The 27,857-nt window shown below is 46.4% G+C and overlaps 1 protein-coding gene and 1 long non-coding RNA gene across 2 annotated transcripts in view; both read left to right on the top strand.

Annotated features, from left to right (window-relative positions):
• LOC125947758 (uncharacterized) overlaps positions 1-1,444 on the top strand; it is a 29,630-nt gene extending 28,186 nt beyond the window's left edge. Inside the window, exon 3 of the mRNA XM_049673033.1 lies at positions 1,323-1,444. Within this exon, the coding sequence (XP_049528990.1) occupies positions 1,323-1,444 (122 nt within the window). The remainder of the gene's footprint in view (positions 1-1,322) is intronic.
• Positions 1,445-5,469: 4,025 nt separating this feature from the next.
• LOC125947461 (uncharacterized) lies at positions 5,470-27,636 on the top strand. Its single transcript, XR_007468309.1, has 3 exons — positions 5,470-5,502; positions 18,080-18,181; positions 27,549-27,636. It is a non-coding gene; the product is annotated as an uncharacterized LOC125947461 (long non-coding RNA).
• The last annotated feature ends 221 nt before the right edge of the window (positions 27,637-27,857 follow it).

The raw sequence follows: 27,857 nt of genomic DNA, 5'->3' as shown, positions 1-27,857 counted from the left end.
GCCCCTGTCTTGCGCTAGCTGATTCCAACTTGCGCCTTCAAATTTTCTCACTTCATCACACCACCTAGTTTTCTGCCGTCTTCGACTGCGTTTCCCTTCTTTTGGTACCCATTCTGTAACTCTATAATGGTCCACCGGTTATCCATCCTACGCACATGGCCTGCTCAGCTCCATTTCTTCCTCTTAATGTCCATTAGAATATCGGCTATACCAGTTTGTTCTCTGATCCACACCGCTCTCTTACTGTCTCTTAAAGTTAGGCCTAACATTTTCCGTTCTATCGCTTTAATTTTGTCCGATCCTAAACTTATTCTCGAGCTGCTTTGTTAACTTTCAAGTTTCTACCCCATATGTTAGCACCGGTAGAATGCAATGATTGTACACTTTTCTTTTCAACGACAGTGGTAAGCTCCAAGTCAGGATTTGGAAATGCCTGCCGTATGCACTCCAACTCAATTTTATTCTTCTGTAAATTTCCTTCTTATGATCAGGGTCCGCTGTGAGTAATTGACCTAGATAAACGTACTCCTTTACAGCTTTCAGGTTAATATGTCCGAAATAATGTGCAATAGGATGAACGAAAGATGTGGCCAATAACTCATTTACCTTGCACAATTAAATCTAGCCATTTTAATTGTAAGCAAATTGCGTTACTTAGTTCAGAGCTGAGTCTGCTTACTTAATTATTTACATTTTCTTTGTCTTCAAACACGCCCAAGAATCTTATTTATACTGTCTCCGCCATAACACCGTGTCCTCGAAATGCAAGCTGAATGGCGCACGCTTTCTTAGTGGTCTTTATTGAAATGTATTTAATTTTATCTACACTTACCACTAACTTCTCACTTGAAGCAATCTTTCAGGTTTGTTTAATGCATTCTGCAGTTGAACAACTGTACGTTCTAAAGAAACAAAACTTCCATCGGTGTTCATCCAGTTTCGTCGCGTTTTAATATACAGAAAAAGAACCAGAGAATTGATGTCGTCACGCCAATTTTTTTCGCAACGTCCGCACTTCGTTTTTCACCTCACAAATAGTGAAACAAAGTTTTTTTTTTCTTTTGCATGACCTTTATTTGTTTTAGCCCTATCGCAGGTATCATGTCAACTTTAATAACTTAAATGGAACAATGCTCACTGGCTGTTGCTGTACATTTGATAACTGCGATAATTGACCCTAGAACTAGAATTGCTGCGAAAGTGTTTTGCAACGTCGAATCAAACCACGCACGTCGGTGCGCTCGTATACAGCGAATGTCGGTCCTCACCTGACACTGTGAGACTATTAATTAGCATACAAAAATATTTGCCACTCCTTCTAGAGCAATGGACGATGAAAGCGATCCTGGGCTTCGCCCACGGCTCGAACGCACTGAGTGACGTCATTCTAATGGTGGGGCTATACTGCGTGAGTATCTTCAGTTACATGAGTTGTCCTACTTGAAGTGTTTACAATCCCAATTAGGCTTAGGCCACCGTCCTAGCAGCCATATATATTCGTGCTGATCATTAAAGCATACCGAAGTGATGCAACTGCGGAGAGCAAGATCATTACCATTTATTAACCCTTAAAAGACCCTTTTCGGTGTACTACGTGAGGAAAGAGCTGGGGGAGCTAAGGCATCCGTAAGCGCTACGCTATACGTTATATACGCTAGCAAAAGTGTTGTGGTTTGCTGCCGAATGTGTACTTGCACGCGCGCATGAGCACAAATGCGTGGCGAGCGAAAAAAAAATTTTTTTTCGCCTAGTACTGGCGGTAACTCAGTGCTGCCCCCGGACTGCGCGCCGCAATTTGCAATGTTCTCGCCGCTGCTACTGGCGGCAAGCAAAGCTCCTGAGTTGCGTATTCTGGTCACGCGGCCCTAGAGCACTGCACGGGCCGATTTTTGCGGCCCGGGCCCGGCCCGGGCTCGTTTTTACATTGGGCGGCCCGCCCGAGCCCGATCAAAACTTTTATGGTGAGACCCGGGCCCGGCCCGGGCCCGGAAATAATCTACGTTACCCGCCCGGCCCGACCCGCCACCCCTTTACCTTAGGCCCGGGCCCGGCCCGAGCCCGGCTCGAAACCGGCCCGTACCCGACCCGAGACCGAAAAATACATGTTTTTCAGAGTTGAGACGCCCGAGAATAGCTCGCTGCACGTTACATGCGCACCACCAGAAAGCCCGAGCCCGGCCCGGGCCCGCGTCAAATAACCTGAGCCCGGCCCGGGCCCGGGTCAAAAAGCACATGCCGTGCCCGAGCACGGCCCGAGCCCGTGAAAAAAGTTTCAGTGGCTTAGCTCGGCTATGCCAGGATATACGTAGCGTTAGCAAAGGTTCAGCTGATTATTCTTAGCTTATTCTTAAGATTATTCTGAAGATAAGATTATTCTTATGAGTCAAGCTTCTCCGTTCTTCTGCGCTGTTGAGCAGCATTTGCGCTCTCCTTCTCCATGACTATACCACACTGGAAAACGCCAGTCAGAAGCGCAGCATCTCCAGCGCAGTGTCAGACGGCGACTGCACAGCGAGCGCGCGCCGGCGCCAGTGCGTCTACCACGGCTACGACGTCACTCCTCTGGAATGCGCATACCGGCGGCGGTGAGTCGCGCGCGGCGGCGGCGGAGTGCGCGAGAGGTGCCGGCTCCGGTGGCTCCGGTGCGCAAGCCGTGTGACATCACTGATCCTTGCGCATGCGCAGCACGGCTCTTGATGTGCCGCGCGAAACGGGCTTGGCTAGGCCAGTGTAGCTAACGCTACAAAAACTGCTCTACCCGGCCTGGCCCACGGGCCTGGCCGGGCCCGGGCTTTCGGGTAAGCCCGAGCCCGTGCAGTGCTCTAAGCGGCCCTGGCGTGAAGAAGGCCTATTCCCGAGCCGGGAATACCGCGTGCGTTATGCCTGCCTTTAGTCCTCGCCCACCCAGCTCTGTAGCCTTAAAACGTATAGCGCTCCCCTTGTAACAAACAAGTTCTAGCTCTTTCCTGAGCCATTTGCTTTGCATTGTGTCCGTTTATCTCGTAGAGTTTCACAAGAGGGAACTTTGGCACCGGTGTGTACCGAGCAGGGTAGCACGGGAATGCTGGGGTAGTACGTGCATGGATTTGTACTAAACTTCGTCATTCGCGCTTTAAATGGCCTCGTGACTTTTGAAAAAGAAGTGATCAAAGAAGCGAAAAAGTGATCATTTTGAAGAAAGTACTGCGTTATAAATAATTAGCTAGGCATTATTGAAATTGTCCGCCGCCACGATTGAAGCGCAGGACTTCAAGCACAGAAACCCGATATCGAAACCATTACACCACGGATGCGATGACAAAGGGAACCACTGTAATTAGCAGCGATTATGCGTGTTCGCAGAATCTCATTGCCTTCCGCAATTAAAGAAACCATGGACTGCTCAGACATTTAGGCCAATGAAGGCAGACAAAGAGTAATAAACGAAGCCACAAGAACGCCTGAAGCCACAAGCATGACTACTGGGCAAATCCGCGCACTAACCATCATTCCATGGTGCTTGAACGATCGCAGCGGCAAATTTCCCTCTAGTGATTATTGCAGAAAACTCAATGGTTCAGCATGCATTGTTCTGGGGATCATTCGTTTTCACTAATAGCAAGGAAAGCAGTAGCCCTGAATAACTTGTACGTATACGAACGCCTGCTGTATTAATGCGTTAGCATTAGGAGTGTGTCAAAGTGTAAAAGGGTGTTTGTGTGGGAAGCGTGGGAAGCCGGTCACGTGGTAGAGGTACAAAGGCTACGGGAGAGCTTAGAAGAGCGTGTATTCGTTTATGTGTGTGTGTATACATATCTTTTTGCAATAATTAAATTAATTTTGCGTAACAGATTATGTAAAGCGTCCCTGCAGGTAAAAGAAAAGTAGCAATCATGAAAACTGCGTTACACTTGAAGTGGCTCTGAACCACCCCTCGGGCTTGGTGAAATAACATAGTCCGCGGGTATAGCATACGCCGCTGTGAACAAATCAACCAAGATTTGCTGTCGTACGCGGTGCGTGGAGCTCGCAAGCGGAGCGCGAAGTCACCTTTCTCTCAAACGCTCTCTTTTCAACAGAAGCCTTCAATCCTTCCTGGACGATTTATTCCGTAATAAAGCGGATTCCCATACGCGCCTTCTATTGGGGCCGTATTCTGAAACGATCCACTTTGGCGATAGTATCGCCTCGGCGACAATATCGCCGACAGGTGCGCGCTGATTGCCTGGTTGAGCAAAATTGGATGACGTCGTGCTCAACCAGCCAATCAGCTCATCAAAATTTTCAGAGACAACCAATCAGCGCGTGCCGTTGACGATAGTATCACCGAAGTGGACCGTTTACGGCCCCTGGAATACGGATACGTAGCGTAGATACCGCGGCCGCCGCGGGTTGCCGACGACTGCACTGGCTAAGCGCACTGCGGCTCGCTGAGGATAACCGCGTTTGGCTAGACCACACGTACGCTTGCAAACGCGCGCCCGCGCATGCGCAGACGGTGCGGCACGGCTCGTACGCGTCGAAACGCGGCGTGATCTCGGTGATCAGCTCCTCTCAGTTAGAGTGACCTCACTCTATCTTAGTTCAGTTATCGTGCGCCTGGGCTGCCTTGCGTCTACGCGCCTGGATACGCAGCGACTGCGCGGTACATTCAACTCTCAGTTAAGCAGACTTATACCATGCAATAAAGTGCCTTTTCTTCACTTTTTTGCTGATTTGCAGCTCCAAAAATATAACAATTACGTTAATAGATATCGAAGCATTTTGAAGCACTGTCAACCACGAAGTACGAAGTGGTGTCTGGCAAGGCGTCAACGAGTGAGGCCAGTGAGCGCGCGCTGTCGCGCGTATTTGTGGATGCGCGCAAGCTCATAGCTTGCGGACGCGCGCAAGCTCGTAGACGCGAGCTTGCACGCGTCCGCAAGCGTACGTGGGCTCTGGGTTTAACGTTTCACGCGTTGTAGGCACTAAAATAGGTAGTCGTGGCGTCTACGTGAACATCCAAATGAAATTTGAACTGCGCGCCACGGTAACATTTAGAAGGCGGAGCGTTGTGGCCACGTCGCACTCCGCCGTAGCCGTAGCAAGGCATTGAAGAAGGAGTGGAAGCACCGCGAAAGCTGTGTTTGATTGCCAATGACTCCGCTTCTGCTGAACGCATTGAAGTACTTTTTGCGGCAAAGTATTTCTGAAATAGCCTATTTTCACTTCAAATGCCTTTCTTCACTTCGATAGAAAGTGGTTCGGGGCCTTTTTAAAGCAATATTTTACAATTCCTTTCGGTACACGCCGTGGTTGTTCAGTGGCTTTGGCGTGGCGCCACTAAGCACGAGGTCGCGGGATCAAATCCAGGCCGATGCGGCAGCATTTCGATGGGGGCGAAATGTAAAAGGCGCAACATGGTAGTCCAAATTTCTTTAATTACTTTTTTTATTCTTTTCGGAATCATCTTCTTCCTTTTCCATAATCTTTTTTTCCCTTTTCGTTTAGCTTCACAAACCCATCAAGGACTACGATGATATGGTAAGACAAGCCATTGTGCAACACTGCATGCCTGTCTTTCACAGCTCCTTTTGGTGCAGATGGCTAATACCTTTAGGCTACCATTCACGAAGCGCTATTATGAAAACGTATCACAAGCATTCTCAAGTCAGCAATGGCTGCATAGTATATCACTGAAAAGTACAGGCCATGCCGATAAGGAAAGAAAGACTAGATTTTCGTTCAGCGCACGTAATTTGCGCTGATATCATGGCCGCGATTTCGTAGCGATGTCTTTTCCGATGCTAATTGTGGCGCTTTTCACGGTTAGTCAATAGTTACAGCGACGCTTTACCCGTGTTATCAATGGGAACAGCCGGCCGTGAACGGTGGATTAGAAGGGTGGGCATAGAATCGAGCTATAAGCATCACTCTAAAATCGTGGCCCAGAAATGTGCCACAAGCTTTTTGTCTCGAGGACGCTCAGGTAGCTGAAGGTTAGTTTAAACACATAGGTGACTGCACTAATTGTTATGACACACATTTCAAGTGTTTCTATGACACACACGCATATATTTTTACGCGTATATATATATATATATATATATATATATATATATATATATATATAATCATATCATAAGAGGCCAACACACACACCAAGGACAACATTAGGGAAATTACTGGTACTAACTAACTAAATGAATGAGAAATGATTAAAACTAAATGGAAATAAAAGTGAATGAAAAAACAGGGTAAGACAATTGTGCGCGAAATGCGAACGCGTAAGGCGTTCCCACCTGCGGCAAGTTGTTTTTTCATCACTTTCATTTCCATTCATTTTTTATCATATCTTTAATTCATTTAGTCAGCACAAGCAATGCCCCCTATGTTGCCCTTGGTGTCTGCGCTTGTTGGCTTCTTATGATATGATTACTAAATATCGGGCCCCCTCGGTTCCCTTCCTTCTCTCTCTCTCTCTCTCTCTCTCTCTCTCTCTCTATATATATATATATATATATATATATATATATATATAGGTAGTCGACGTAAAATCGCACCGACCCGTCTTTCTTACGCACCAAAACAGCAGGTGACAACCAATTAAGGGCTTGAGGAGGGGCGGATTATGCTTCGTTTCAACATGTCAGCAACGTGGGTGTCAATGATCTGGCGTTCGGCGGAAGAGACGCGATATGGTCGATGACGCACGATAGAAGTTTCATCTGTGTGTATGCGATCTGTCCCAGAAGAGCAGAATGCACGTCGAAAGAGTCTTTATGCGTGGATAACAACGCCAGTAACTCCTGCGTCTGCTGTGGCGTTAGATCGGTGCTGATTGCACTAGTGAGAACAGAAGCAGGAACCGCATCTATAGCTGCGGGTGGTTCTGGAACAGCAGTAGTCGAGGTAAGCACAGAGACGGGCTGAGTTTCGAGGACGCACGTGACAACAGTGCCTTTGAAAGCACTGTTGAAAAAGTAGCCCCGAGGTGGGGCTACTTTCTCTCCTACTACCTTCTGTTTCTCGTTTGCGTAAACCGGAATCTGTATATCAGCTATCCTTCATACAACGATAGGACGCAACACATCAAGGAAAAAAATACAGGTGAAAGGAAAGAGCGTCACTCGCAACTAACTTTATTCCGAGAAAGCATCGCAATATATAGCTGAGCTAACACATGCGCGGCAAGGTTCCACGTATCACCCCACCCAGATGAGTCAATAAGAATCATGTGCTTGTTTAAAAAGCAGCTAAAAAATTCAAACTCGGCGCCGCGCAACACCACTGACGTATCGCTAATGGAGATATCTTTTTTTTTCTTTTTATGTCTCGAGCATTTCTCGTGCCAGCACCTCGTTTCTTCTACCCAGAATGCTGATCTCCTTAAATTTACATTTACATGCTTTGCAGTGCGCAGGTAAATGTGTCGAAAGGTCGTTCTTAGTGGAAAGTGCGTGCTCTCTCGCTCGGTCGTTAACACATCGACCCGTTTGGCCGATGTAAACCCTGCCACAGCTGAGCGGAATTTCGTAAACCACACGCACCGCACAGGTGACGTCGGGATTTACATGCCTCTTGCCACATATAAGCGGTTTGGGTGCTTTGGAAATCCGCGGGCACAGGCCTGACAGCTTCCTTGGTGCAGAGAGGGCCACTGGGACATTGTACCTATTCGCTACCTTCTTAAGGTTGTGCGCAACCTTATGCACGTAGGGTACATCTATTGGCCTTGTTTCCATCGGTTGTCGTTCCTTCTTTTTTCCTTTTAATTTTTTGCACCTGCCTGAAAGGATAGCCAACACGCTGAAGAAAGGACCAAAGTTTTCCATGCCCCCGGGACTTCAAGTTCACGGACTGCTGGCACTGAATTGGCGTGTGTCTAACGCGGTGAAAGGTGAAGACAATGAAAGATGCCTTTTGGAAGGAGTGGAGTGCCTTGCAAAAAGTGTACCGCGTGAACATGTGTGTTGTAAGGATCCAACTAGAGAAGTGGTTTCCTATTTTAAGCAAAACAATCTCCAGCTCCTGCAAGCCGATAAGGAGGGAGGATTTGTTGTTATGTCTTCTGGAGCCTACAGTAAACAAGCTGCACTTGCAATAGGAATGAACTTCAGGCCAGTGAAGATTCAGGAGAACAAGGTAAAAGCCAAGGCCACGGTGCTGTGTAAGGATCTTGAACTTTTAAGATTGACTAAAGCTGTTAATGCTCCGAAACTAGGCATGCTATCGGTGTTTTTTAGCGTAAAAACACACTAGCCAGAGAAGCCTTTCCGCTGTATTGTTAGTGAACGAGATTCGTGGCAACAACTTGTAAGCCGGTTTCTTTTAAAACAACTAAAATCGCTTGTGGTGGAAGATCCAATTATCGCAAGAAATTCGGATGACGTTACGCAGTTCTTGCAAGGTTTCCAACAGGGTGGCTGTGCGTTCTCAGTTGATATAGTAGATTTATTTTATTCGGTGCCGCATACAGAATTATTTACCGTTGTGAGAACCTGTATTGAAGAGAATGGCGTTCTTGCCTTTGAGAGAACTGCAGGAATTTCTGTTGATAATTTCCTGACCTTACTAGAATTTTATCTGTGTTCGACATTTGTGACGCACGAAGAGCAGGTTTACATTCAACGGAACGGGATATGTATTGGATCGTGCGTAGCCCCAGTGCTGTGCAACATGTTCTTAGCCCCTTTTGACGGAATGCTAGCTCAGGGCCTTGACAATGCAAAGGTGCATAGGGTTTTTAGATATGTCGACGACTTTTTAGTAGTTTTAAATACTAAACTATGTATGACTACCACTAACTTGGTGGACGAAATCTTGATGGAATTCAGACAACATACGAAGGGGCTGGCCTTCACGCATGAGCTCCCTACTAACAACAAAATACAATTTTTAGATCTGAGCCTCACGCTATCAGAGGAACACATTTGCTGGGCCTACCGTCCCCGATCATGCAAAGAGTTGATGCCCTATGATGCGGCCCACTCAAAAGTAATTAAGAGAGGCATTGCTTCTATGTGCTTGGAAGGTGCGCTGGCGAAATCGTGCCCTCACAGGATGGCGGAGAGCTTTGACAGTCAGGTCAACCGGCTCTACTCAGCTGGGTATCCTCGCTCCGTCGTTGGTGCTGTAGCTGAAACACTCGTTCAAAAATTAAAAGAAAAAAAAGAAGGAACGACAACCGATGGAAACAAGGCCAATAGTTGTACCCTACGTGCATAAGGTTGCGCACAACCTTAAGAAGGTAGCGAATAGGTACAATGTCCCAGTGGCCCTCTCTGCACCAAGGAAGCTGTCAGGCCTGTGCCCGCGGATTTCCAAAGCACCCAAACCGCTTATATGTGGCAAGAGGCATGTAAATCCCGACGTCACCTGTGCGGTGGGTGTGGTTTACGAAATTCCGCTCAGCTGTGGCAGGGTTTACATCGGCCAAACGGGTCGATGTGTTAACGACCGAGCGAGAGAGCACGCACTTTCCATTAAGAATAACCTTTCGACACATTTACCTGCGCACTGCAAAGCATGTAAATGTAAATTTAAGGAGATCAGCATTCTGGGTAGAAGCAACGAGGTGCTGGCACGAGAAATGCTCGAGGCATAAAAAGAAAAAAAGATATCTGCATTAGCGATACGTCAGTGGTGTTGCGCGGCGCCGAGTTTGAATTTTTTAGCTGCTTTTTAAACAAGCACATGATTCTTATTGACTCATCTGGGTGGGGTGATACGTGGAACCTTGCCGTGCATGTGTTAGCTCAGCTATATATTGCGATGCTTTCTCGGAATAAAGTTAGTTGCGAGTGACGCTCTTTCCTTTCACCTGTATTTTTTTCCTTGATGTGTTGCGTCCTATCGTTGTATGAAGAATGTACCAACTAGCCCAACAACAAGTTTTATTATAATATCAGCCATCCTCTTATCTTGGCCACTATGCGTCAAAGGCTCCTCAGTGGTGATCTTCTCCTCTACGCCGTCATAGGCGCTATATCTATTCTGCCAACGTCTTCTGACATCTTTCTGATGTCCGGCAGATCTGCTACACTAGCGGGCTACTCTCAATCTTAAACTCAGCCTCACGCTCTTTCATTTTCGATGCCTGAGCTTTCTCTTGTAGCATTTTTATCTCTTTCTCTAGGCGCTGCTTTCTTTCCTCATATGCTTTCTTAGCTGCAGCAAGTTCTGCTAATCGAACGGCTTCTACGCGTTTCTTTTCATCCTCGATTAATTTGAGGCCCTGCTCTTTGTTGAGCTTCTGCTCACGAATAGTAGCCAATATCGCCTCCCAATCCATCTTTGCAACTCCCGAGTATCAGTGACAGGGCTGGATAGAATCCGGGGACGTATCCTGGCACAGGCTCGCCAATTGTGATGTTCACCATTGTGTGTGTCACTGATCTCGGAGGCGTGCGGGTGTTAATAGAGATGGAGAGGGAAGACGCATGGCAACACAGCAGATTTTAATAACACGCAAACAAAACACCTCAAACTAAACACTCAAGTACACACTGAACTCATTAGTTACGTTCAGTAAAGCCAAAGTAGCCATGCCGTTCGTGAAACGAACAAGGCTGGGTACTAGTGCAATCACTTTGGATACGCAACGAGCTGACGGCACAACTATGACGTCGCCATCGGTGATGTCAGAGTGAACTACAAGAAGTTTCTCGTGGCCAAGTGGGCACCACACAATTGTCAGCAGTTCGTAAACGAAGGCGCGATTGGTACACGTACGTCACCTGAATTGTGAGTCTCTGTCAAATGGACGCGTTCTCGGCACGAGGTGAAAGCAGATGCGCAAGAGAGAACGTCTCACCCTATAATACGCATGTGATCACAGGAAGTCAGGACTGCGAACTGAATTTTGCGGCGTATCCTGTCAATGGAAACTCGAACGGTGCACTGAGCTGTTGGTTGAATCACATTATTTGCACCACGTAGAACAAATCCGTTGAAAGGGGCAGGCGAGATCACAAATCAGCGTGAATAATAGAAATAACAGCTCCGGTATCAATCAGTGCTTTAAATGGCACATCTTCTACAAACACTATTAAAGTATTAGCCAGGCACTCTGGAGGAAATGTAGTCTGTGCGAGCCATGCAGCTTTCTCTACAAAAACTGCACAATCTAGTTTTCCGATGGGTATTCAGGGGTGCGGGTGGCCTGTTGCAGGGGTGATGTCTAGCGTCGGAGAGGGGAAAGAGAGCGGCGGGACCCTGGACGGCAGTTGCGAGGCGCTTCGGGATTGGGAGGCGGAGAAAAAGAGCATGGTGCAGGCCGGCGCTGGTATTGGCTCGGAGGCAGCGACGCGTCTCTTTTATAAACATCGTAGCCACGGCGTTCGTCCTGCTGGCGTTTTCGACAAAACCGATATATTTTCTCGCGAATACCGCAATAATACCCCGCAATACCGCGGGTATAACGCCAGGCAGGGTAAACTGCAGGGGCAGCTACACGGGGTGCTGGAGACGTCATGTGGCCATGAGTAGTACCAGGGGTAGGAGGCGCTGTCTGAATGAAGGCTGGTTGCATGGCCGCAACCTGAGCATACGAGGTCGACGGTGTTGGAGGTGCTCACAGCGCAGGCCATAGAGGAGAGTTCCTCTTTGATGATGTCATCATAAGCCAGGAACTGAAGGTTGAGGTTGAGTAATGGGAGGACTAAGAAGGCCATGCGCTGGGAGCTCTTCGCGTAGGAGAGCCCGAATCAGCATACGCAGGTCCGTATCCAAGGAAGGACGTCCACAGGCGTCAGGCTGCAAAGGGATGACAGCAGTGCGTCGAGGTGTTGGCAAGTCACGATGACATCACCAACGGTCATGGGATTCTTGATCGCCTGTGCGTTGAGTGCGACATGTCCAATGCCCTTGAGGATGTGACAAACGCGATCAGATTCTCTCGTGGTGGCGTCAGCACGGCGGCAAAGCGCGAAGATTTCTTCAATATAAGAAGTGTATGTTTCGCCGGGAAGTTGCAAGCATCCATCTAGCTTTTTCTTGGTGACCTCAGAGCGGACGTTTTGAGCGCCAAATCTGCCGAATGTGGTTTTTGAACGCCGGCGAGTCGGTCAAGGTGCTCTCATGGTTAAGAAACCAGGTCTTGACAACGTCAGTGAGGTTTAAGGCGACGTTTCGAAGCTTGTGAAAATCATCCCAGGGGTTAAACTCATTCACTCGGTCGTAATTAGCAGACCAATCTTCAACCTCGTCACCACGGAGGCCAACAAACATGCCAGGGTCGCGCTTCTGAGTGCTGACGGTCCATGAGGGAGCGGCCGGTTGGGCAGACATGGTGGCGCAGGAGGCTCCTGGTGGCTCTTTTGGGGCCATGGCGGCGGAAAGGCGGAGCAAGTGGCGACCTGAACGAAGCTCCAGGGTCACTCGAAGTCGTAGAATGCATTCCACATGCACTGAAGGCATCGAGAGCAACCTCCACCACTTGCGAGGCAGCTGTTATACCTCGACGCTTTATGCAGCCGGGCCGCGCGCTGAAGCTGGGTGACGCTGGCCGTATTGATACAGATATACAGATGAAAAAGATGACGGGTGAAAATGATGCTCACAATATATATATTCTTACGTAAAACGACACAAGGCGGGGCGATTTACACTGTATTTACAGTATGTGAGAGACACAGTAGCCAAGATGGTGGACAGCCACCAGCACCAGAGAGAGCCGTCTTCTTCGTCTTCTACCTCAGGCTGAATTTCTCTCTCTTAGCATTACCACCGGCGGTGGAAGCGCCGTCTCGGCGCACTTCGCACATCGTCGTTAGAAGGAGGGCGGTAGGCTTTCAATCTGCTGACGTGAACTATGTCACTGGGAGCGATCGCAGGCGGTAAAGTCGGAGAGACGGGAACAATCTCGTAGGTGATGTCCGTGACCTGGTGGACGATTCGGTAAGGACCCGTGTATCGAGATAACAACTTCTCGGACAAGCCAACACGACGGAATGGACCGGGTGAGAAGCGAACGTCGTGATGCCGGCTGTCATAGAAGCGCTTCTGGGTCGCTTGCGAGGCCAACTGCCTAGAGCGGGCGATCTGAAGCGCGTGATCGGCACGAGCGATGGCATCACGTGCATATTCGCTAGGCGGTGCGGCAGTAGCCGGAAGTAGGGTGTCCATTGGTAACGTCGGTTCACGGCCAAAGAGCATATAAAAGGGTGAATAACCGGCGGTATCGTGACGCGATGAATTGTAGGCAAAGGTCACGTAAGCAGCGCCAGGTCCCTGTCACGGTGGTCAGATGAAACATACATTGAGAGCACGTCCGTGAGGGTGCGATTTAGTCGCTCGGTGAGGCCATTTGTTTGGGGATGGTAGGCAGTGGTTAACTTGCGCTGCGTTGAGGAGGAGCGCAAAAGATCGTCGATTACTAAGGATAAAAATGCGCGGCCTCGATCTGTGAGCAATTGGCTAGGGGCGCCATGGTGTAGAATAACATCGTGGAGCAAAAATCGGCAACGTCAGTAGCAGAGCTGGTGGGGAGCGCTCGAGTGATTGCATACCTGGTCGCATAATCGATAGCAATGGCGACCCACTTGTTGACGGATCGTGACTCGGGAAAAGGACCGAGAAGGTCTAAACCAACACGGAAGAATCAAATACCCGGGAAGAACCGCTTACGCCATGAGTGTGGTTGACTCGAGAGGCAAAGAACTGGCATCCGCCACAGTCAGGGTGCGGAACTCGGAGACAGCGGAAGAAGCGGCGATCGCCCTCGCCACCACCACGAGCACGAACGCGGTCGCAGTCTTCACGGACTCCCAATCCGCAGTACGCAATTACACGAGAGGCCGAATATCGGTGGAAGCAGTCAAAATTCTGCAGAAAAGAAGCACTTCGCTCCCTTACACCTGCGTCACGTGGGTACCAGGGCACGAGGGGCTCGAGGGAAACGAAGCGGCACACGCCGCGGCCCGCGATCACGTCAACCGGGCCTCTCTCGCCGCCTCGCGAGACCCCCGACCACCTGGTGACGCAGCGGAAGCGGAGACAATACCCCCCACGTATAACGCCATCCTCCAACACTACCGACTGGGACGCAGGGTGTACCCGCCACCTCATCCAAAACTGACGAAAGAGGAAAGTACCGCATTCCGAAGACTGCAGAGCAATACGCACACCCATGGGATCCTCATGCATCGCATCCACCCGACACTACACACCTACAACTGCCCGATCTGCGCCGTGCCAGACACTCTGGCTCATTTGTTACTCGAGGGCCCGTGGCGCCCCGAAGATGCCGTTACCAAACATACAACGTCCGAAGTCGTGAACCTCCTCGCCGAGACGTGGGAGGCCAAGATCTCCACCCCGGCCCTGGACGAACAACGACGTCTTGTCGCCAGAGCCCGGGATGCTATCACGGCCAGAGGATTGCTGGAATGAGGGACCCTCCCACCTAGAGTGATCCACAGCTCAAACGCTCGGGAACACCGTCTCGAAAATTAAAGTTTATTTCATCATCATCAAATAGATTTCATACTCTCTGCCGATCCCAGCATAGTGCAGGATGTAGAAGTGTTAGGTAGAATAAAGTGCAGTGACCATAGCTTAGTGAGGTCTGGGATTTCTCTAAATTGGAAGAGAGAAGGAATAAAGTTAGTCATGAAGAAGCAGGCCAACCTAGAGCCAGTAAGGGTAAAAGCAGACCAATTCAGGCTGGTGCTCGCAAACAAATATGCAGCTTTAGAACAGGAACACGAAGACAACATAGAGGTAATGAATGAAACCGTAACTAGAATGATCTCAGAAGCAGCAATCGTAGTGGGAGGTAAGGTACCAAGGCAACCAGTAGGTAAGCTCTCACAAGTAACAAAGGACGTAATAAAGAAACGGCAAAACATGAAAATCTCAAACTCGAGAGATCAGATAGAATTCGCTGAACTGTCGAAACTGATCAACAAGAAGAAAGTAATGGATATCCGAAATTATAACGTGGAAAAGATTGAGGAAGCCGTAAAATATGGACGCAGCATGAAATCAGTGAGAAGAAAACTAGACATAGGTCAAGGCAAAATGTATGCACTGAAAGATAAGCAGGGTAATATCATCAGCAATTTCAATGACATAGTAAAAGCAGCGGACGAATTCTATACTGACCTGTACAGTACCCAGAGCAGCCAAGCAACTTTCATTCGAAGTAGTGATGAACAGGATACAGAAGCCCCTTCTTTAAATAGCAATGAAGTTACAAGGGCCTTGAAAGACATGACCAGGGGAAGAGCTGCTGGAGAAGATGGAATAACAGTCGATTTATTCAAGGATGGAGGAGATATCATGCTTGAAAAGCTTGCGGCCCTTTATACGCAATGCCTCACGACTCAAGTGTACCAGAAAGCTGGAAGAATGCCAACATTGTACTCATCCATAAGAATCAATCAACCATTTATCAGTGTACATGGAGCCTGGAGGGGTGAAAAGAAAAAGCTGCCGATAAGGCAGCTTGACGGGTTCTCACCCCCGAACGTTTGAGCAGCAACCGTTTACAGCAAGCACAAAAAGGTAACAAACAAATAATGCATGTACAAGTATTTCGCTCAGCTAGTGCAGGTATAATATAAATGTAAAGTAGAAAAAAATTAACTTGCATGCTGGCTTATACAATGTTAAAGCAAAGTGCAAGTCTGTGAGCCATGTTCAACTGAATAAAAACGATTATGTAGGGAAAAAAAGCGACACAAAGGAACAAACTATGAAAAAACACATTTAAGTTCTAGTGCGGTTAAATTTTCTAACACAATATCATGATTATTAAAGTAATTTAACAGTTTTGGGATTCTACTTTTCAGCATCTGCTCTCCATAATTAGTACGGTTGAGTGGCACTTTGCAGCACTCCCAATTTCTTGTATTGTATATGTGTATTGGAAATGTAAGTTTCGCAAGGCAAGTTAGATTAGAAAAGTGATGCCGTTTTTCTCTTAACAATGTTTTGCTGAGGCAATAATCATAAAAGTTTTTCATAGAGATTAAACCATATCTTTTAATTAGAGGAGCCGCTGCAGTGTAGGATGGAACATTAGATATAGCTCTGATTATCTTATTTTGGGCACGAGCGAGTTTTCCTATATTCGTCAATGTTGTATTGCCCCATAGAAGAAAGTAGTATTGTATGCCAGAAAGAAAAAGCGAGTCATATAGTAACATCCTAATGCTCATGGGTAGTATATCTCTATTCCTATAAAGTAAACCTGTTACTCGTGACAGCTTTGCTATTGTATAATCGGTCTGCATGTCCCAGAGCATATGTTCAGTGAATATCACACCTAAAGATTTGAAATTGCTGACTATTGGGTTGTCATTTAAAAAGAGTGAAAAACTGCTGGAAGTTGCTTGCCCTTTGATCTAAATGGTTTTCTTCACATTTATGGTTAGTCGGTTACTTGAGGCCCAGAGCGCTAGTTCGGAGAGAATTTCATTCCCTCGGCGGAATAGTGCCATGGGATTGCTATCCGGAATGAATAAACTTGTATCACCCGCATATATTACAAATTTTAATTCCTTATCAATCTGTGTGATATCATTAATGAACAGATTAAAGAGGTAAGGTCCTAAAATACTGCCTTGGGGTACGCCACAAGAAATGGTTTTCACGGACGAAAGGTGATGACGAATTGCTACACACTGCCTACGATTGCTCAAGTAGGACTGAATCATGTTGTGCGCTAAGCCACGTATGCTATATAACTGTAGCTTGCGCAAAAGTAGACTGTGGTTCAAGGAATCAAACGCTTTAGTGAAATCAATAAAGATATCTAATATAAAATTTAATTTTTACGATCAATGTTTTCCAATATAAACTATTTCTGTGTGAGGAGGGCGAGCTATGTGGACCGGTACTGCCTAAACCCACATTGTGCGTTTGTTATTAGGTTATGTTTATCTGTAAAAGACTACAAGCGAGAAAGTAAAGTACTTTCTAAAACCTTTGAAAGCACAGGCAAGAAGGGAGACGTTAAAGAATTGAAGAATTATAGATCCATTAGCTTGCTCTCAGTATTGTATAAAATATTCACCGAGGTAATTTTAAATAGAATCGTGGCAACACTTTACTTCAGCCAACCAAGAGAACAGGCTGGCTTCAGGGAGGGATCTTCTACGATGGATCATATCCATGCCATCAACCAGATAATAGAGAAATCTGCGGAGTACAATCAACCTCTCTTTATGGCTTTCATAGATTATGAAAAAGAATTTGATTCAGTAGAGATACCAGCAGTCATAGAGGCATTACGTAACCAAGGAGTACAGTATGCATACGTGACTATATTAGCAAATATCTACAAGGATTGCACAGCAACCTTGGTTCTTCACAAGAAAAGTAGAAAGATACCTATCAAAAGAGGGATCAAGCAAGGAGACACAGTCTCTCCAATGCTTAGGAGTGAGAATCAACGGCGAATATCTCGGCAACCTTCGGTTTGCAGATAACATTGTTCTATTCAACAACAATGGGGACGAATTACAGCAAATGATTAAGGACCTTAACCGAGAAAGTGTAAGAGTGGGGTTGATTAATATGGAGAAGACAAAGATAATGTTCAATAGCCTGGCAAGGGAACAAGAATTCAGGATCGCCAGTCATCCTCTAGAGTCTGTAAAGGAGTACTTTTATCTAAGTCAGTTACTCACAGGGGACCCTGATCATGTGAAAGAAATTTATAGAAGAATAAAATTGGGCTGGAGTGCATACGGCAGGCATTACCATATCCTGACTGTCGTTGAAAGAAAAGTATACAATCATTGTATTCTACCGATGTTAACATATGGGGCCGAAACTTGGAGGTTAACAAAGAAGCTCGAGAAAAAGTTAAGGACCGCACAAGGAGTGATTGAACGAAATATTTTAGGCCTAACATTAAGAGACAGGAAGAGAGCGGTGTGGACCAGAGAACAAACTGGGATAGCCGATATTCTAGTTGACATTAAGCGGAAAAAGTGGAGGTGGGCAGGCCCTGTAAAGCGTCGGATGGATAACCGGTGGACCATTAGGGTTACAGAATGGATCAAAGCTATCTTTTGGGGCACTACATGCATTCATATATTGTACTTCTCTGCACTATATTATACACTTTAGAGCTAGTAGTGGACATGTGCTTGTGCTTTTCTTCCAGACCCTCTGCACCATCGTCAGAATCTTCACACTCTGGAACGGCCTGACTGCCCTTCTGATATGGTGCACATCTTGCGTCTACATATTACTCCCCTATTTTCCGGTGAGCTACTTTCACACTCTCAGTTGCCTACGCATACCTAATTAAAAATGGCAGAGTTGTTGTGGAAACCACAGAGGACATGGTCGTGTTGGTGTCGCTGAACAGACACTGAAACAAATTTCTTTTCAAAAATCTGAGGCAAACACAGTGTCGGCCATAGGCGAGCTCCTTGCTTGCCCATTCTTTCTTCTTACTTTGATACCCGCTGGAGAATTACGCGGTCCTATAATTCGAACATCTGACGCTCAGAATTAGGGTTTAAATGAATAATTTTCTCACAGTGGCTTTTTTAAATTTTTTATGTACACAACGCCAACCAGGTGCAATGACATATTTTTGCTGCTCTTATGCAAAAGGGAAGTCCTTTAGGCAGTGGTTGACATGGTAAAAAGTAATTCGTGAATATTTGGTTCATAACGTACCTTTGAGGGATTAGGAAGCAAACGTTTCTAACTGACATTCAAGTTGATATTAAGCGGTAGACGTGCAGTAGACGAGGACATGTAATGCGCATAGCAGATGACCGGGGACGAACGCCACCGATGGGGAAGAGGATTCAGTAGTGTAACGCGATCCCGCATCCTTCAGGCGCAGGTAGGAGAGGGCTGATGCAAGTTAGAGGTGGCAGCTGGAAGACGCTTTCGTCCTTCGTGTGGGTATAGAGGATGAAGACTATGATAAAAATTATGATGGCCTAACCTTCCGCAAACCCACGTTGAAGAAAACTTCGGACAAGGTTATTCAGTTTTCCACGGCGAACACGGCAATGCTGCACTAGCAAAACGAAACAAAAAGGTACACGAAGCACGGGCTTAGCGTTCCTCTGTTCTTGCTGCCCAGGGTTTTCGAAGGCGCAACTCCGCCTGTGCAAATGGTAGGAATGACTGAGCACTCTGCATTGTGATTTACCAGTTACCTGTAACATGTCAGCCACGTGACGTAACATGTCGTCCCCGAGACATTGTACAGAAACCATCGACCATTATTGCTAGTGTAAACGCACAGCGCGAACAAAGGAACGAGTGAACGAAATGACGAATGTTTTCATTGCCGAATCCGACCATCGACGAACCACAAGAATGGCCGAAAGAGCCAATGAAAGCTATTTGCCTTAATATCACGTTACTCTTGCGTGATGTGTTTTTATTTAGGAAACTCGCCCTCGCAAACAGTAGAGTATAACAATACTTCCTAAACAACCTTTTCATTGGTCAGTCTGTCTCTAAAAGATTCCCACCAGTTCTCTTGAGTATTGAGTCATATATTTAGTTTACAACAGGTAGAAGCTTCTCAGCATTGTTGAACATTCGAGAAGCAATGTACAACCGCACTCTCAGCAGTGCCTTAGCCATATGCGCGCAGTATTCGTCTGTAAGACAATTAAAGCATTCACTTCGAAACACAACAATTGAGCCCTGAAATGTGCCCCCTTCGTCTATGCAAATCAACCTGGGCCATGATTGCCACCGGTGGCCTTGACTGCGATGAGGGTCTGGGTAGATAGCAAGCGCAGTTCTAGCTATCGCTGGGACAGTGTGGTCCTAGTTTCCTCGTCCACCAATGGAAAAGGCTTGTGCATAGGTCAGGGTTCAAATCAATTAAAGGAACCATTTCTGGGGTTTTACGTGCCAGAACCAGGATATGATTATGAGGCAGGCCGTAGTGGGCGACTCCGAATTGATATTCAGCACCTGGGATTCTTTAACGTACACCCAATGCACGGTACACGGCAGGCGCGTAGCCAGGAGGGGGGGGGGGGGGGGGGCTGATGGGGCTTCAGCCTCCCCCCCCCCCGGAATTTTTTCGTGCGGGCATGCACCACCGACCAAAACTACCACCGACCCAAACTACCACCGACGCCGGCAATCATTCTGGATTTTGTCTACAATGTCTTTTTCACGCTCGAAAAGACATTTCGGCACGAACATTGCGAACTCGGGCTGGATTTCGTGACAACGCCCTTGCACCTGGAGTCACGTAACGCAAGGAGCCCCATCCGAGCACAAACTTTCAACGGCTTTTCGATAGCGAGCGGGCGTGTTGGGGCATCTCGCAGCGGCGGCGGAATATATGGAGCGCATGGATTTCAATTACGAAACTTTATGGGTATAAAGTTCTGATAAATTTCTGACGAGAAAGGTGCGCTGACATTTCCAAAGGCATGCTTTAAAAGATTTTCAATTCTAGAACTTTATGGGGTTAATGTTCTTATAAACTTGGGCCAACATGCGCGCACTGGAACGCTCGTGTCCAAGCCGTTCCATAAATGGAAGCGCGCGCTCGCAATCTCCCACACACACGAAAATACTAAATATCACCGTGACTGTCAGCTAGCAGCTGATAATTTTCTCCAAACATTTTCAGGAAGCGTGCAGAATGTGATTGATCAGCTGGACCAGGGCAGGCAAAATAAAATATGAGAAAACAGAAGAAAGTAAACGGCCTATTATTGATAAATTTTTTTTACGGGCACAAGGTCTGGCTCTCCGTGGCCACAGGGACAGGGGCCCTATGGATTTAAGCAATGCGCCTGCTGAAAATACAGGCATTTTCAGAGTGCTTCTTCGCATGCGAGCTGATTGTGGAGATACATATCTGAAGAACCATTTGGAAAGTTGTCCCAGTAATGCCTCGTATTTAAGCCCAGACGCACAAAACCAAATTATAGAAATTTGTCGTGACATTATCAAAGAAAGCCTAGATTCAAAAGCAGGCTGCTTCTCCATACTTCCTGACGAAACGACGGAAATCGCTGGAATCGAACAGCCTACTGTTTCTGCAAGGTACCTAAACAAGGATGCCAACGACATCAAGGGAGTGTTTTAGGTTTTAGCACCGGAATAGATGCCCATCTCTCATTGCGACAGCAGGTTCTATGTAAATGTGTAAATACTGCTGCAGCTTCTAGTCACCCTTCCAGTGACCACTGCCAGCGCAGACAGAATATTTTTTAACAAGAGTTTACTAAAAAACTACTTGCGCTATACAATGTCTTTGGAACGCATGGTTAGGCTGGCGCTTCTATACAGCCACAGAGACGTCGGTATCAACGTGTCCGAAGTCATTGACCGCTTCGCTCAACTTTCCCGCCGAGAGAAGTTTGTCCTTTAGATAGCGAAGCCGCAAAAATCAGTGCAAGTAAAAAGCACTGTTCCTTCAGGTCCATAAGTTCTTAATTATGAAAACGTTTTACCGTTCATTACCTTTTAAAACCGCAGAAATTTTCGCCGTTTATTCTAGCAGTTAGCATCATGATCATAATTATCACGCGAATACAAAAATTACGAGAATACCAATAACCAATTTTGACCGACCTTGCTCATTGAAAACCCGGCCCACGCGGCGTTCGCCAAAAACACACTCGGATATTGGGTACTTCAACTTGCCACATGAACTGTGGCCTTCGCTTGACCTTTTCTTTCATTTTCAGCTACCTGCTTTTATTTCTTTTTTGAAACGAAGGAATACCCTCCTTTAATTTTGGGTGCAGAATAATTCTTGGCGTTGTGCAGGCAGTTAAATTACACATTTTCGTACTGATTTATGCATTATTCCTCTATTATTCTACCCACATGGCGCTGTCGCGACCGCTGCATGGCCCAAGTACATATCACAACTTCTGCGATCATAGTTATGTTCTTGCCTAGTTCATCTGTATTTCTGTGCGCAAAGTTTACTATGTGTGACTGAGCAACATGTTTATTTGCCTTATTTGACGCATTATATACACTGACGTTTGCTTAAATACGTAGTTTTATTGGAGATTCATACGTATTTTTAAATACCTTATTGCGAGGTTTTGTGTATACAAGCAGTGAACTTTGTTTCCAGCGACTCTTTTTTTGCCCTTTAACGAGTTGTATCTTCGCATTTGTATATTGCATTCTATCTTCGCAATTCTAATATATATTTTGCAGAACTCCCACTTTTTATTTGTACTCACTGCTGCGAGTATTATCTCGGTGTAATTACAATACACGACGAGTTACAGCTGCTCCTGCGCAATCGATTGCAGCGAGAGATAGCGTCATTGAGGTTTCTTCCTGGCCGTTGCATATGTAGAAAAATGTAAACAAGGTTATTGAATGACAAAGATTCATACAGATATTTGTCCTCAACTTATTCATTTCATGGCCTTTACGTTTTTCATATAAGCTGCATGCACTGCTTTGCTGGTTTCGAACTGATATTGACCCTTTTCGCGGCGATCCCGTGGGCGCTATGTTTGATCACGTGGTGACGCGTCCATTGCTTGCCTCAACTGCCTCCGTTGCCTCCTTGTTTACAATGGAAGTGTATGACGCCGGCGTGGCTTAGAAAACCTCTGTTTTCGGAGATATCATAGACGGTGACTAGATGCACGACACGAAGCTTTGATCACAGCTTCATAGAGCATGCAAAAGCGCTTTCGGAGCTGATTAAGCTATGTCCAAATGGCATAAGCAGCGTATATGGTGCTTGTTCTAAAAGCGGGGCTAAATATGTATTCCAAGCTGTCAGAATATGAATTCAGTCAGGATTAGTGTGTTTTGCTCTTTGTTCTTTATTCGGCAAATATTTTCAAGCAGTGGCTTGTCAGTTTCTGACTCAGTGAAGTTCCTCGGTGCGGCCACTTTCTGATTATTTTCTGCCTAATCACTCGCGGGTGTGCTCAGTTCCGAATCCGATAGATTTGCTCTTGCAGCGCACAAGGCTTGAAACGTAGCTGTTTTGTACATTGTAATACCTTGTAGCAAATATATATTACAGCTAGTAACTTGCTTACTCTTGTGGACCATCACGAAACATTCAGCTTCGACCATTGGTGCGCCATAGGTGTATTCCGTCCTTTATTGTGTGTATACAGTGCGCATATATTCAAGTGTGAGTCCATTCACTTATTCTTGATACGTCGGCGATAGAGTGGGCGTAAGTTTTCCTGCCATTTGGACAGATGTGTATAGATAACGTGCGCGAAACTTACTTTGACAGGAAGCGGCGCTACTCCCTTTGTCATTGTTTAACGAGTGGTACTCATTCTTGCCGACGTTCTGGGGATGAAGCCCTTTCTTTGAAGGTTAGAGATACAAGGCTGGCGGATGAGCAAATCTCTGTACCCTCGAGGAAAGCGGTACATCACGAAGTGCCGGTAACACGTTCGGAGAGTTGCAGCAGCGGTCCGCGAACTTCGCCACACAGATTCATTATATTCCTTAACATGCCAGCCACTATTTTTGCAGCCAACTACTGCACACGTCTTCAATCCACATTATTCAATCTAGCATGATTGGAGCACAGTGTATTAGTGAAAACTCAGTTGCATTTCCGACAGTTGATCGCACAGAAGCAAGGTAGAAGCGGTAATGGTTTCGTATTCGTGCGCGGTCGCTGAGGAGAGGTAAGGCGCGCCGCCGTGAGCGCTATCATCATCATCATCATCATCATCATCATCATCATCATCAGCCTATATTTATGTCCACTGCAGGACGGAGGCCTCTCCCTGCGATCTCCAATTACCCCTGTCTTGCGCTAGCGTATTCCAACTTGCGCCTGCGAATTTCCTAACCTCATCATCCCACCTGATTTTCTGCCGTCCTCGACTGCGCTTCCCTTCTCTTGGTATCCATTCTGTAACCCTAATGGTCCACCGGTTATCCATCCTACGCATTACATGGCCTGCCCAGCTCCATTTCTTCCGCTTAATGTCAACTAGAATATCGTCTACCCCCGTTTGTTCTCTGATCCACACCGCTCTCTTCCTGTCTCTTAACGTTACTCCTAAGATTTTTCGTTCCATTGCTCTTTGTGCGGTCCTTAACTTGTTCTCGAGCTTCTTTGTTAACCTCCAAGTTTCTGCCCCGTATGTTAGCACCGGTAGAATGCAATGATTGTACACTTTTCTTTTCAACGACAGTGGTAAGCTCCCAGTCAGGATTTGGCAATGCCTGCCGTATGCACTCCAACCTAATTTTATTCTTCTGTAAATTTCTTTCTCATGATCAGGGTCCCCTGTGAGTAATTGACCTAGATAAACATATTCCTTTACAGATTCTAGAGGCTGACTGGCGATCCTGAATTCTTGTTCGCTTGCCAGGCTATTGAACATTATCTTTGTCTTCTGCATATTCATCTTCAACCCAATTCTTGCACTTTCTCGATGAAGGTCCTCAATCATTTGTTGTAATTCCTCTCCATTGTTGCTCAATAGGACAATGTCATCTGCAAACCGAAGGTTGTTGATGTATTCGCCATCGATCCTCACTCCTAATTCTTCCCAGTCTAAGAGCTTGAATACTTCTTCTAAGCATGCAGTGAATAGCATTGGAGAGATTGTGTCTCCTTGCCTGACCCCTTTCTTGATAGGTATCTTTCTACTTTTCTTGTGGAGAACCAAGGTAGCTGTGGAATCCTTGTAGATATTTGCCAAGATATTCACGTATGCCTCCTCCACTCCTTGATTACGCAATGCCTCTATGACTGCTGATATCTCTACTGAATCGAATGCCTTTTCATAATCTATGAAAGCCATATAGACAGGTTGATTGTACTCCGCAGATTTCTCGATTACCTGATTGATGGCATGGATATGGTCCATCGTAGAATATCCCTTCCTGAAGCCAGCCTGTTGTCTTGGTTGACTGAAGTCAAGTGTTGTCCTGATTCTATTGGAAATTATCTTGGTGAATATTTTATACAATACTGAAAGCAAGCTAATGGGTCTGTAATTCTTCAATTCTTTAACGTCTCCCTTCTTATGGATAAGTATAATGTTGGCGTTCTTCCAGCTCTCTGGTACACTTGAAGTTGTGAGGCATTTCGTATAAAGGGCCGCAAGCTTTTCAAGCATGATATCTCCTCCATCTTTGATTAAATCTACTGTTATTCCATCTTCTCCAGGCGCTTTTCCCCTGGTCATGTCTTTCAAGGCCCTTCTAACTTCATCGCTAGTTATAGAAGGAGCTTCTGTATCCGGTTCATCACTATTTCGAATGGAAGAAGCTTGGTTGTTTTGGCTACTGTACAGGTCAGTATAAAATTCTTCTGCTGCTTTTACTATGTCATCGAAATTGCTGATGATATTACTATGCTTATCTTTCAGTGCATACATCTTGCCTTGTCCTATGCCTAGTTTTCTTCTTACTGATTTCATGCTGCGTCCATATTTTACGGCTTCCTCAATTTTTCCCACGTTATAATTTCGAATATCCCTTACTTTCTTCTTGTTGATCAGTTTTGACAGTTCAGCGAATTCTATCTGATCTCTTGAGTTGGACACTTTCATGTTTTGTCGTTTCTTTATTAGGTCCTTTGTTTCTTGGGAGAGCTTCCCTACAGGTTGCTTTGGTGCCTTACCTCCCACTTCAATTGCTGCTTCTGAGATCAGCCTAGTTACGGTTTCGTTCATTATCTCTATGTTATCTTCATCTTCCTGTTCTAAAGCTGCATATTTGTTTGCGAGCACCAGCATGAATTGGTCTGCTTTTACCCTTACTGCCTCTAGGTTGGCCTGTTTCCTCTTGACTAATTTCACTCTCTCTCTCTTCAAATTGAGAGAAATCCTAGACCTGACTAACCTATGGTCACTGCACTTAACCTTACCTAACACTTCTACATCCTGCACAATGCTTGGATCGGCAGAGAGTATGAAATCTATTTCATTCCTTGTTTCTCCATTAGGGCTTTTCCAGGTCCACTTCCTGTTGCTGCGCTTCCTGAAGAAGGTATTCATTATTCAGAGCCTATTCCTTTCCGCGAATTCTACTAACATCTCTCCTCTTGCATTCCTAGAATCGATGCCGTAGGCTTGCTCACCAAACTGCTTTTTCCCCACTTTTGCATTGAAGTCGCCCATGACTAAAGTATACTGAGTTTGCACCTTTCTCATTGCTAGTTCAACATCTTCATAAACTGTTCAATTTCTTCATCATCGTGACTAGAGGTTGGTGCATAGGCTTGTACTACCTTCATTTTGTACCTCCTATTCAGCTTTATTACGACGACTGCTACCCTTTCATTAATGCTGTAGAATTCATCAATGTTGCCCGCTACGTTGTTATGCACTAGAAATTCTACCCCGGATTCTTTCTTATCTGGAAGACCTCTGTAGCAGAGGACGTGGCCGTTAGTCAGTACTGTGTAAGCCTCACCAGTTCTTCTAACCTGACTAAGGCCAATAATATCCCAGGAAATGCCTGATAATTCTTCAAATAGTCCTGCTAAGCTAGCCTCACTCGAGAGGGTGCGCGTGTTGAACGTTGCCAGGTTCAGTTTCCATTGGCGGCCTGCCTTGACCCAGAGATTATTAGCACCCTCTGCGGCGTAGCAGGTCTGACCGCCGCCTTGGTCAGGTGCTCCGCAGCCACTGGGAACTGAGGGCCATGGGTTAATTGTCGGAGTCATGAGGGAGGTAGTGGCCGAATACTGCACCAGGGAGGCCAATTCCTGTTCTGGTGAGGGAGTGACTTTGATGAAGCTTAGTGGGCCTGCCTAGTTTGGTTGCACCTGAACTAGTATAGCCCCACTAGCTCTCGGCAATATGTATTTTTTTTCTTTGCCGGTGTCAGGCACCACTCCATGCCTGAAAATGTAGTGGAATGGACCAGGATTCGAACTTACGACCTTCAGATTTGAAGTCGGGTGTTCTACCTCGTTTCTCTAAAACAAACTGCTCCGCGAAAAGGGTCAATAGTTCTAAAGTTCATGTGATGTTTTCTTTACTTATTAATTAGACAAAAAACGCGGAAGCATTGATATCAGTTATTTCTGCCACAATTTTTGGGGCATACGAATTTATTCTTTTATGACAACATAGATATTTTAATGGACAGTGCATAGCGTTCAATAATTCGTTTGCAGCATCTAATATACAATGGAATTGGCAATGCAGTGATTATTCATGCATTTAATCCCTCGACAAATTCAATAAGGAGCAGGCCGCGCTGCAACCTGAGCCCCCCCCCCCCCCCCCCCCGAACAAAATTTCTGGCTACGCCACTGGTACACGGGCAATATTAAATTTCGCTTCCATCGAAATACGGCCGCCGCGACTGGGCTTTGATCGCGCGCCTCGGGCTTAGCAGCGCAACCTCAAAGTGATTATGCCACTATGGCAGGTGTAAGATAATAGGACATCCTTGGTCTTGATCAACACGGTAACAAATTTGACAAACTACAGCTTTAGACACAACGACGCTATCAGTTGAAAAATGGTTAGTTTCGCGTCGCAGCCAAAGTAAGCCGAGGTGATCGGCGACTTATCCTGCGACTTATGATTAACTAGTCGCACCGGACGAACAAAGACGTAACGTGCTCTTATCTCTGTATGCACTTGAGCGGCTACTGCCCACTTGATCTGCTCGCTCTCTCGTCGCGATCGTCCTTGTCACAGGCACCGCTCGATGTGGGTAAAGCCACCAACAGCACCAACCTACCGCCGGTGGTGGCCGCCACTCCTGACGAAGTCGACAGTGGAGTGGTGAGTGCGCATGCGTCAAATATTTACGGCGCGGTTCTCTCGCACTCCGGCATGCCGCGATGTATTTTGCAATCTGGTGATAGACACAGCTTTAGTGATTAAGTAAAAAGTAACCAAGCTATGCAAGGGTTATGAGTGTATAAGCGGCACCCCACGGTTCGGAGACGAGAAACGCTATCCTATCTGTGAAGCTGCCGCAAAGTACAGTTTGCCAAGCTCCAC

This window comes from Dermacentor silvarum, chromosome 8, assembly GCF_013339745.2.
Source record: "Dermacentor silvarum isolate Dsil-2018 chromosome 8, BIME_Dsil_1.4, whole genome shotgun sequence".
NCBI lineage: Eukaryota > Metazoa > Arthropoda > Arachnida > Ixodida > Ixodidae > Dermacentor > Dermacentor silvarum.
The sequence above is the reverse complement of the archived record's forward strand: the minus strand, read 5'-3'. Positions and strand labels throughout refer to the sequence as shown.